The sequence below is a fragment of the Oncorhynchus kisutch genome, unplaced genomic scaffold (assembly GCF_002021735.2).
Source record: "Oncorhynchus kisutch isolate 150728-3 unplaced genomic scaffold, Okis_V2 Okis03b-Okis08b_hom, whole genome shotgun sequence".
NCBI lineage: Eukaryota > Metazoa > Chordata > Actinopteri > Salmoniformes > Salmonidae > Oncorhynchus > Oncorhynchus kisutch.
Genome location: NW_022261980.1, coordinates 14,135,785 through 14,148,671, shown reverse-complemented (window position 1 = coordinate 14,148,671; position 12,887 = coordinate 14,135,785). Strand labels below are relative to the sequence as shown.

The following is a 12,887-nucleotide window of genomic DNA, read 5'->3' as shown; positions in this document are numbered from 1 at the left end:
AAGAAAGAGATGCTTATCAACTTTTCCAAAGCGGTATTTTATTGTTTGATCAATTCATGACCAACCAACTAAAATATGCTCTACAATCATGAGGCAAGATATTTGCGTTTTGTGGTTTATCGATGTACTTAGATGTTTTACTTGAGACTTGTTGTGGCAGTGACCCTTGTCTTTCTATGACGCGCATATAGGCTACATCGTTTTGTTACCTGTTTCGGGTCATTTAAGAATAATCCAATTCTGAGATTATTTTCAAAAAGCACTGTCGTTATCCGTATCTATATTCTTGCTTACATTGTATTGCCAAGTTTCCAATAAATATTCCAATTCAATTAATCTAAAACTGGTAAAACAATTCGTTATTACATTAGAGAATGTTGTCAGAATATTCATTTTTTTTTTTTTGCATTTCCGTCAAGATAAAAAGGCCAAGAAAAATAAATAAATGAAATCAACTTTTTGTAAATTAAATTTAACGTGACTTTTTAGTTACAGCTCCCTTTAATGCGCATTGCATTTGCTATTACCAAACAGCCAAATCTAGTTTTTAGGAGAATTTTTTTTTTAAAGAAGAAAGAGAACAATCACAGAGGTGACATTTTCAAATAGCAAAACTTGAAAACAGATATTTATGGTTTACTTTGGTGTCTGGTTGTCTGCATTCAAACATTCAATATATTTGAATTGATGGGAAGAATAAGTTGAAATGTGTAAACTGCACTTTTTTTGTTGTTAAATGTTTTAGATGATCTGTAGTTGTTCTGTGGACCATTTTAATTTTAAAAAATAAATAAAAAAATAAACTGTGGTGACCGGATGTATAAAAAAAAAAGCAGTATATTTGTACGTTCTCTAAAACGCATGCTAATTCAAAACGTTGTGTTGTATTTGCTGCGAGCATGCGTGCTTCTCCAAGTGTGCCATGTGTCTGCAATAAATTATTGGTCATCAAGAATATTTTCTCATTAAAAAAAACTGCGTAAACATTATGTTACATTGCGGTGTGTTTTTTATTTGATTTAAACAGGTTATTTAAACACACGCACACACACACACGCACACACACACACACACTTAAAAAAAAATATATATAGTGCTTCGTAAATGTGATTGTTGGTGTTGTAGCATTCTAGACTATAGTAGTTTAAATTATTATAAAGTCAAGTAAGGTAGCAATAATAGTGGTTATGTAATTGTACATGGTTCATTGAGGTTTATTTGACACTGGATCCTATTAAACCACATTTTGAGCAGAAATGAACTAGATTCAAATGCATGAAGGCAATTCAGCGTGCAAATCTCACTTACTCAACAGGTTACAGGTGTGTTTAAAGGACAAACACGCATTCCTTTATGTTCCAACGTTAATCACAGTTAGAGGCCTAATGTTGTATTTATACTACAACTATACTAATATTATGATATATATTTAAATAATTATAGCTGTATTTGCACAAAATAATAATAACCCAATATTCCAGCCAAATCTCTATTTACAAACTTCCTTTGAGACAATATTCGTTATGGATGTAAATTACAAATATTCACTGTTATAATAACCGATTCCTGGGGATTTTCTCAACTCAATCCCCCATCGCTAAGTATAAACAAATATGTTAGGATTCCATCACTGTATGCTATTAACGAGCCTACATCAAATACACCCCCCCCCCCCCCCCTCCATCCACTTCATTCAGTCCATTCGTCTTGAATAGGCAACGTAAGAATAGCGAAGTTAGACGGGGCCACCGATGTAGATATAGTCCCCTTTTTCAATGAGACAAAAAGAGTGATTTTCACACAACCACATTGCTGACTGGGGGACTTGGAAACGAGTTCTGAAAACCTCTTTGGAATTTAAATGTGCACCCCCCACCCCCGATCTCCCCCTCTGTTTGGTCTGTTTGCACAACATTGAAGGTTTGTTGGACAGTACCAACACAAGAAGTGCGTAGACGGCGACACTTGCCATTTTGTTTTGTCAATGGTGTGAAATGATGAAATTCACTTTTCTCAAAAATATAAAGTGCAACACACACATTAAATATACGATAATACCTCGACTTTTGCTATTGTATTCATTAAGCACTGAACTGGGCTTGAGCAGAGGGACGACGTGGCCATTCACAATACTCTCATTATTCTGAAAGGAAATCACAATTCGTTGATAGTATTTGAATAATGTTGTCAATGTTGTGTGTGCTTCACCAGAGGTTACAATCGGAACATTATCGAGGCCATCTATTACCGAAGGCTACAGTCACAATCGCAATTATTAGTGTTTTAGAAGCAACGTTTTAAGGAGCTCTTCATAGCTCAGTCTTTCTCAGGGACGACGCAGAGAGAGACCTGTCCCATCATTATTATGTTATAATAGGGTAGTTACGATATATTTATATAATAGGGTAGGTATACAATAATATATTTATAATAGGGTAGTTACGATAATATATATTTATAATAGGGTAGTTACGATAATATATAATTATAATAGGGTAGTTACGATAATATATATTTATAATAGGGTAGTTACGGAATATATATTTATAATAGGGTAGTTACAATAATATATATTTATAATAGGGTAGTTACAATAAATATATTTATTAGGGTAGTTACGATAATATAGATTTATAAAAGGGTAGTTACGGAATATATCTTTATAATAGGGTAGTTATAGAAATATATATTTATTTGATTATAATATGGTAATTACGGAAATATGTATATATATATAGTTTAATATGGTAGTTACGGAAACATATATTTGCATATATGTGTAGTGAAATAACTTCAACATTTTTACTCAGCCCTTGATTGAAAAGTATCCTGGAATTCAGGTACAATCCAACTGTCCACAAGGTGGTTTGCTTTGAAATGTATTTGTTTTATCAATCAGGTTTAATGAATTAAAGTATGACGATTGGAAATCAATGCATAATAATTAATTATCACCGAACATTTTTGAAGACCTTGAATTCATTAAAAGTATCAATTGAATTTCATAATTCCAGATGAACAAACCCATCTCATTAGCTTGAAGTTCCGTTTTAAACGTTTTTAAACGTTTTTGCATGAAACTGTAGTTTTATATGAACATTTACACACAAAAAAAACCTTTGCACTAGTTTTGAACGTGTCCCTCTGAGATTTCACGATTTTAATTTTGAAATGAGAAAGAACGAGATGCCTGCTAGCTCCTGATTTTAGAAATACCCAAGTCAGTCTGACGATGTGCTACCCTGTAAGGCTGCCATTATCAAAACATGCGAAATTTAAAACAAAACGTTCACACAGTATCTTTTATTCCAAAACGTTTCCAAATACAACAGGTTTTCAGTGTGAATCAGGTCCCTTTAAAGAGCTTTGAGATGTAATCAGCCGCATNAAGGAAAAGTTAACTGAAATCAAAGGTTAAATGGTTTGATGGGGACTTGTATTGCGCAACAGTGTGACACATCCGAATGTAGGACCGTTTTCCCCTTGACGCTGAATTGACAATAAATTGTTTTCTAATAACAACAATAATAATAACAATAATAATAATAACAATAATAATTATAATTATAATAATAATAACGTTAAATATACACCGATTTTTTTGGTATTTTCCTCAAACTCTTTTGATATCAACATCCATACAGCTTTGTCCAATCTGTTCACACACATTAGCATCGCAACAGAAACAACCGATGATGACTGAGTGACTGACTGAAACCACACCGTTTCACTCTAAAGGGCTTGGATTACCACAGGCCCGCATCCCGACTGGCTTTATTCTTACTCGCCCCTGCAGCCTGTCCGTCCGAATCATGATTCCGTGTATTGTGGACGCATGGAGAGAAATTAGCATAGATTATATATGAGTTGGTCCGAGTGTGTGTGTGTGTGGTCCTTCTCATTGGGATGTGGCCAGGCAGAAAGGGAAGGTGGCTTGGCTAGGAGGGTGCGCTCACACAGAGAGAGAATGTCCATTGATCTGAATACGTCCCCCATTAGGTTCACACTCAACATAATTGACTTATTGGTATTTTATACAGTTTCTATAGCATTGTCGTAAGTCTCGTAACCACCCGAGTTTTACATTTCAATGACTGGCTTAATTTAAACCTGTTCATCCGCGTAGAAAGTGTATTTTGTTTGTACGTTTGCTTGTCACAGCTTGTGAGAGTCGTCTGGTAAACACCAACATATTGGTATTAGGCCATTATACCTTTTGTAGACTATTCGAAACACATTAAATAAACACATTCTAACATTGCGTCATCATATGTATGTCTCCACATATATTCAAGTGTACATTTCAAGTCAAACGTTTATTAATTGTGCCTTTTGGGGATTACCTATGACGTGCATAACACACTCAGCATATTCCCCCAATAACTAGTTCGCAGATATATATATATATTTTATCGACTGCGGCGCATGCTCTCGGACACTGAATACACACACACACACACACACACACGCACACACACACACACACACACACACACACACACACACACACACACAACACACACACACACACACACACACACACACACACACACACACACACACACACACACACACACACTCAAAGAGGGAAAATCCAAGTCAGACAAAAGTAACAGTATTCAAAGGGAGTGTATTGAGTAATTGACAATACAACTTCAACAAATACATTCAGGAAATAATTGTATATTATTCCAAAGGGCAATTAACAGTTAACCGTCATGTAAAGACGTTAGTTAATATGAAAAGAGTAAACAAACTGTTAGTCACCAGTTAGATGACTATAGATCACATATTGGTACACAAATTGTCGATTCGATATCAGTTCAAATCACACTGTTCCCCATAAACAGCTCAAACTAAAATGTAATCAATGACACGTCATTCAACACGAAAAAAAAACGTTACAACGGACAGAACAAATAGAGAGACTGCGCCAAGAAGCGACGGCCCTCCATGCCAAACATCAAATTGCTTAGTAGCTCTATTTGTAAACGCAAATAGTTGACTAAGCACCCCTTGCTCGGTGCACAAAAGGTTATCTGCATACCTTCACACGGCGTAACCGGGCTTTCATCACCCTCCCTCACACTTCAAATCCGGTGGGTCGCTGTGCCTTTTCACCCCTTCGCTCTGTCTTCAAATGGAAATCATTTCTATTGGCTCAAGGTGTCCATGTAAATAGGTGTAAATGAATCCAGATTATGCCTTTGCTTTCTCCTCCGAGCGAGTAGCCCCCCTCCTCCTCTCCACCCAAGGCGATTGTCATGTGATAGCGAAGAAGTGGCACATTAATGAAGCGGCTCTACGGGGGTCTTTTCTCCTGTCATCACATTAAACTATCACACGGTTCGGGGAAGGACATGGAAATAGCAGCTACTTAGCTCTGCTCATCACAACAAGGGCCACAACATATCAGGAACCATTCAGAGAGTCGTGGTGTGTGTGTGTGTGGGGGGGAAGGAGAAGCTTATTGCTGCTTGCTTAACTAAAGATAGCGCATCATACAGGCCATCTGAAGGGAGAGAACGAGACTGTTTTCATAGGACGGCTGTTTTCAAGACCCACAGCCCATAAGCGCTGAGTGAACAGTCCACGGAGGAAACAGACAGTGAGTTGCGTTGCTGAATTTCATGCATCTTGGGGAACTTTCAGTAACTTTTAAGCGCGGGGATATTGCAGTTGTTTTTTTGTTTGTACTTTGCGTTATAAAGACAATCTATGCGGCGAATGTATGGAGTTTTACGCGTTCGTAATGTTGTTTTGAACAGTTGTTTTGAACAACCCGTCCTAGAGTGATACTTCAAGGAGTGTAGGACAACGTTCCATTTCTCCTGTTTGTCCGAGAAAAACTGGAAGAACTGTAGTCTGACGCGCCATTCAGCATAGTATTTAGACAGAAAGTCCAACAGAATGCCTCGTCCGGGGAGAAACACGTATAGCGACCAGAAACCTCCCTATTCCTACATCTCCCTGACCGCCATGGCTATCCAGTCCTGCCCGGAGAAGATGCTCCCGCTCAGCGAGATCTACAAGTTCATCATGGACAGGTTCCCTTACTACCGAGAGAACACCCAGCGGTGGCAGAACTCCTTACGACACAACCTCTCTTTCAACGACTGTTTTATTAAAATCCCCAGGCGGCCGGACCAGCCGGGTAAAGGGAGTTTCTGGGCTCTCCATCCCAGCTGCGGGGACATGTTCGAGAACGGAAGTTTCTTGCGGCGTCGTAAACGCTTCAAGTTGATGATGATGGCGTCCGAGCATCTGGCGCAAAGCAAGCCGTCGGACGCTGCCCACTATCTCCAACAACAAGCCAAACTCCGACTGAGCGCGCTGGCTGCTTCCGGCACACATCTCCCGCAAATGTCCGGTTACAACATAGGAGTCTCTCACCAACCGTCAACTTTCAAACACCCGTTCGCCATCGAGAACATAATCGCCAGAGAGTATAAAATGCCAGGCGGACTGGCCTTCTCCACCATGCAGTCTATGTCTGCTGGCTACCCGCTGCACAACCAGCTCACCACGGCCTGGCCTCATATGTACAGCTCCAGCGTCATGGACACGGTAGCTCCCATCTCCATGGCCAGTGATTATTCGGCCTACGGAATGCCCCTCAAGTCTATTTGCTATGGCGCGCAGAGTCTACCTGCCATCCCCGTGCCAATCAAGCCCACCCCTACTTCGATGCCAGGGCTCTCGGCTCTGCCAACACATATTCCAGCTTTCTTAGCGAACTCTCCCCAGTCTCTCAGCCCCACGTCTCCTCAGACAGCTACCAGCCAAAGCAGCCCTGCCACGCCGAGCGAAACGCTCATAAACCCGGCCTCTTCGGCCATGCAGTCCGTGGTGTCGGTGCACTGACATGACGTTAGCGGATGGGACTTATTTAAAAACTTCTGAAAAAGAAAAGAGATGCTTATCAACTTTTCCAAAGCGGTATTTTATTGTTTGATCAATTCATGACCAACCAACTAAAATATGCTCTACAATCATGAGGCAAGATATTTGCGTTTTGTGGTTTATCGATGTACTTAGATGTTTTACTTGAGACTTGTTGTGGCAGTGACCCTTGTCTTTCTATGACGCGCATATAGGCTACATCGTTTTGTTACCTGTTTCGGGTCATTTAAGAATAATCCAATTCTGAGATTATTTTCAAAAAGCACTGTCGTTATCCGTATCTATATTCTTGCTTACATTGTATTGCCAAGTTTCCAATAAATATTCCAATTCAATTAATCTAAAACTGGTAAAACAATTCGTTATTACATTAGAGAATGTTGTCAGAATATCAATTTTTTTTTTTTTGCATTTCCGTCAAGATAAAAAGGCCAAGAAAAATAAATAAATGAAATCAACTTTTTGTAAATTAAATTTAACGTGACTTTTTAGTTACAGCTCCCTTTAATGCGCATTGCATTTGCTATTACCAAACAGCCAAATCTAGTTTTTAGGAGAATTTTTTTTTTAAAGAAGAAAGAGAACAATCACAGAGGTGACATTTTCAAATAGCAAAACTTGAAAACAGATATTTATGGTTTACTTTGGTGTCTGGTTGTCTGCATTCAAAACATTCAAATATATTTGAATTGATGGGAAGAATAAGTTGAAATGTGTAAACTGCACTTTTTTTGTTGTTAAATGTTTTAGATGATCTGTAGTTGTTCTGTGGACCATTTTAATTTAAAAAAATAAATAAAAAAATAAACTGTGGTGACCGGATGTATAAAAAAAAAAAGCAGTATATTTGTACGTTCTCTAAAACGCATGCTAATTCAAAACGTTGTGTTGTATTTGCTGCGAGCATGCGTGCTTCTCCAAGTGTGCCATGTGTCTGCAATAAATTATTGGTCATCAAGAATATTTTCTCATTAAAAAAACTGCGTAAACATTATGTTACATTGCGGTGTGTTTTTTATTTGATTTAAACAGGTTATTTAACACACGCACACACGCACACACACGCACACACACACACACACACTTTAAAAAATATATATATAGTGCTTTCGTAAATGTGATTGTTGGTGTTGTAGCATTCTAGACTATAGTAGTTTAAATTATTATAAAGTCAAGTAAGGTAGCAATAATAGTGGTTATGTAATTGTACATGGTTCATTGAGGTTTATTTGACACTGGATCCTATTAAACCACATTTTGAGCAGAAATGAACTAGATTCAAATGCATGAAGGCAATTCAGCGTGCAGATCTCACTTACTCAACAGGTTACAGGTGTGTTTAAGGGACAAACACGCATTCCTTTATGTTCCAACGTTAATCACAGTTAGAGGCTTACTGTTGTATTTATACTACAACTATACTAATATTATGATATATATTTAAATAATTATAGCTGTATTTGCACAAAATAAATGATAACCCAATATTCCAGCCAAAATCTCTATTTACAAACTTCCTTTGAGACAATATTCGTTATGGATGTAAATTACAAATATTCACTGTTATAATAACCGATTCCTGGGGATTTTCTCAACTCAATCCCCCATCGCTAAGTATAAACAAATATGTTAGGATTCCATCACTGTATGCTATTAACGAGACCTACATCAAATACACCCCCCCCCCCCCCCCCCCCCCCCCCTCCATCCACTTCATTCAGTCCATTCGTCTTGAATAGGCAACGTAAAGAATAGCGAAGTTAGACGGGGCCACCGATGTAGATATAGTCCCCTTTTTCAATGAGACAAAAAGAGTGATTTTCACCAACACATTGCTGACTGGGGGGACTTGGAAACGAGTTCTGAAAACCTCTTTGGAATTTAAATGTGCCCCCCCACCCCCCGATCTCCCCCCTCTGTTTGGTCTGTTTGCACAACATTGAAGGTTTGTTGGACAGTACCAACACAAGAAGTGCGTAGACGGCGACACTTGCCATTTTGTTTTGTCAATGGTGTGAAATGATGAAATTCACTTTTCTCAAAATATAAAGTGCAAACACACACATTAAATATACGATAATACCTCGACTTTTGCTATTGTATTCATTAAGCACTGAACTGGGCTTGAGCAGAGGGACGACGTGATGCATTCCAATACTCTCATTATTCTGAAAAGGAAATCACAATTCGTTGATAGAGTATTTGAATAATGTTGTCAATGTTGTGTGTGCTTCACCAGAGGTTACAATCGGAACATTATCGAGTACATCTATTACCGAAGGCTACAGTCACAATCGCAATTTATTAGTGTTTTAGAAGCAACGTTTTAAGGAGCTCTTCATAGCTCAGTCTTTCTCAGGGACGAGCAGAGAGAGACCTGTCCCATTTATTATGTTATAATAGGGTAGTTACGATAATATATATTTATAATAGGGAAGTTACAATAATATATATTTATAATAGGGTAGTTACGATAATATATATTTATAATAGGGTAGTTAGATAATATATATTTATAATAGGGTAGTTACGATAATATATATTTATAATAGGGTAGTTACGGGAATATATATTTATAATAGGGTAGTTACGGGAATATATATTTATAATAGGGTAGTTACGGAAATATATCTTTATAATAGGGTAGTTATAGAAATATATATTTATTTGATTATAATATGGTAATTACGGAAATATATATATAGTTATAATATGGTAGTTACGGAAACATATATTTGCATATATGTGTAGTGAAATAACTTCAACATTTTTACTCAGCCCTTGATTGAAAAGTATCCTGGAATTCAGGTACAATCCAACTGTCCACAAGGTTGGTTTGCTTTGAAATGTATTTGTGTTTTAACAATCAGGTTTAATGAATTAAAGTATGACGATTGGAAATCAATGCATAATAATTAATTATCACCGAACATTTTTGAAGACCTTGAATTCATTAAAAGTATCCAATTGAATTTCATACATTCCAGATGAACAAACCCATCTCATTAGCTTGAAGTTCCGTTTAAACGTTTTTAAACGTTTTTGCATGAAACTGTAGTTTTTATATGAACATTTACACAAAAAAAAAACCTTTGCACTAGTTTTAAACGTGTCCCTCTGAGATTTCACGATTTTAATTTTGGAAATGAGAAAGAACGAGATGCCTGCTAGCTCCTGATTTTAGAAATACCAAGTCAGTCTGACGATGTGCTACCCTGTAAGGCTGCCATTATCAAAACATGCGAATTAAAACAAACGTTCACACAGTATCTTTTATTTCCAAAACGTTTCCAAATACAACAGGTTTTCAGTGTGAATCAGGTCCCTTTAAAGAGCTTTGAGATGTAATCAGCCGCATTATAGTTTAAATAACTGCTGTCCTTGTTACCTCCGCAATAAGACCCCATCCAGTCAGATATGAAGGTTAACTCACACACACACACACACACACACGCACGCACGCACGCACGCACGCACGCACGCACACGCACACGCACACACACACGCACGCACGCACGCACGCGCGATCGCACACACACACACGCGCGCGCGCAACACACGCTCGTGAAATACAGCTCCACCTCCGATTCCATCCTGTACACAACCACAATCTTGTTGTAGGGTTTAATTAAGAGCGTTCATTTAAAGTGGCTGCCCATCCAATGTAATTAGTATGTATAATTTATGCGTTGCTTATTGCACGAAGGGCATTGGCCTGCATAATGAACTCAACTTAACCTTAAGTATGGAAGGGAGGAATGGACAGAAATGTGTTATTTATAATGTGTTTACAGTGGCGGTAATGTCACCGCCACGGGGGGTGGAAATCACTTCAGTCAGAACTTTGTGTTGAACGTTTCATTAAAGGGCCAGAGAGAGATTATTTATTTGCCTGTTTCCGTTGAAGGTTTCTGTAGAGAGAGATTATTTATTTGCCTGTTTCCGTTGAAGGTTTCTGTAGAGAGAGATTATTTATTTGCCTGTTTCCGTTGAAGGTTTCTGTAGAGAGAGATTATTTATTTGCCTGTTTCCGTTGAAGGTTTCTGTAGAGAGAGATGATTTATTTGCCTGTTTCCGTTGAAGGTTTCTGTAGAGACAGATTATTTATTTGCCTGGAGCTGGCATGGCATTAATATGACTATAAATATAAGAGCTGAAGGAGCTGGCATGGCATTAATATGACTATAGATATCAGAGGTGAAGGAGCTGGCATGGCATTAATATGACTATAGATATCAGAGGTGAAGGAGCTGGCATGACATGAAAATGATTATAAATATCAGAGCTGAAGGAACTGGCATGACATGAAAATGATTATAAATATCAGAGCTGAAGGAACTGGCATGACATGAATATGACTATACATCATTAATATGACATCATTAAAATGAGTTAAGGCAGGTGACTAACACAGCCAGACAGTAACACATCATTAATATGAGTTAAGGCAGGTAACTAACACAGCCAGACAGTAACACATCATTAATATGAGATAAGGCAGGTAACTAACACAGCCAGACAGTAACACATCATTAATATGAGTTAAGGCAGGTAACTAACACAGCCAGACAGTAACACATCATTAATATGAGTTAAGGCAGGTAACTAACACAGCCAGACAGTAACACATTATTAATATGAGTTAAGGCAGGTAACTAACACAGCCAGACAGTAACACATCATTAATATGAGTTAAGGCAGGTAACTAACACAGCCAGACAGTAACACATCATGTATGAGTTAAGGCAGGTAACTAACACAGCCAGACAGTAACACATCATTAATATGAGTTAAGGCAGGTAACTGACACAGCCAGACAGTAACATATCATTAATATGAGTTAAGGCAGGTAACTAACACAGCCAGACAGTAACACATCATTAATATGAGTTAAGGCAGGTAACTAACACAGCCAGACAGTAACACATCATTAATATGAGTTAAGGCAGGTAACTAACACAGCCAGACAGTAACACATCATTAATATGAGTTAAGGCAGGTAACTAACACAGCCAGACAGTAACACATCATTAATATGAGTTAAGGCAGGTAACTAACACAGCCAGACAGTAACACATCATTAATATGAGTTAAGTCAGGTAACTAACACAGCCAGACAGTAACACATCCTGTATGAGTTAAGGCAGGTAACTAACACAATCAGACAGTAACACATCATGTATGAGTTAAGGCAGGTAACTAACACAGCCAGACAGTAACACATCATTAATATGAGTTAAGGCAGGTAACTAACACAGCCAGACAGTAACACATCTTTAATATGAGTTAAGGCAGGTAACTAACACAGCCAGACAGTAACACATCATTAATATGAGTTAAGGCAGGTAACTAACACAGCCAGACAGTAACACATCATGTATTAGTAAAGGCAGGTAACTAACACAGCCAGACAGTAACACATCATTAATATGATTTAAGGCAGGTAACTAACACAGCCAGACAGTAACACATCATTAATATGAGTTAAGGCAGGTAACTAACACAGCCAGACAGTAACACATCATTAATATGAGTTAAGGCAGGTAACTAACACAGCCAGACAGTAACACATCATTAATATGAGTTAAGGCAGGTAACTAACACAGCCAGACAGTAACACATAATTAATATGAGTTAAGGCAGGTAACTAACACAGCCAGACAGTAACACAGCCAGACAGTAACACATCATTAATATGAGTTAAGGCAGGTAACTAACACAGCCAGACAGTAACACATCATTAATATAAGTTAAGGCAGGTAACTAACACAGCCAGACAGTAACACATCATTAACATGAGTTAAGGCAGGTAACTAACACAGCCAGACAGTAACACATCATTAATATGAGTTAAGGCAGGTAACTAACACAGCCAGACAGTAACACATCATTAATATGAGTTAAGGCAGGTAACTAACACAGCCAGACAGTAACACATCATTAATATGAGTTAAGGCAGGTAACTAACACAGCCATACAGTAAC

General features: G+C 37.9%; 1 protein-coding gene across 1 annotated transcript; it reads left to right on the top strand.

Moving 5' to 3' along the window:
• The first annotated feature begins 5,069 nt into the window (after window positions 1-5,069).
• Window positions 5,070-7,891, top strand: LOC109883849 (forkhead box protein B1-like). Its single transcript, XM_020475871.2, has one exon. It carries the CDS (start codon window positions 5,911-5,913, stop codon window positions 6,862-6,864), a length of 954 nt encoding a protein of 317 aa, XP_020331460.1. The 5' UTR covers window positions 5,070-5,910; the 3' UTR covers window positions 6,865-7,891.
• Window positions 7,892-12,887: the final 4,996 nt, after the last annotated feature.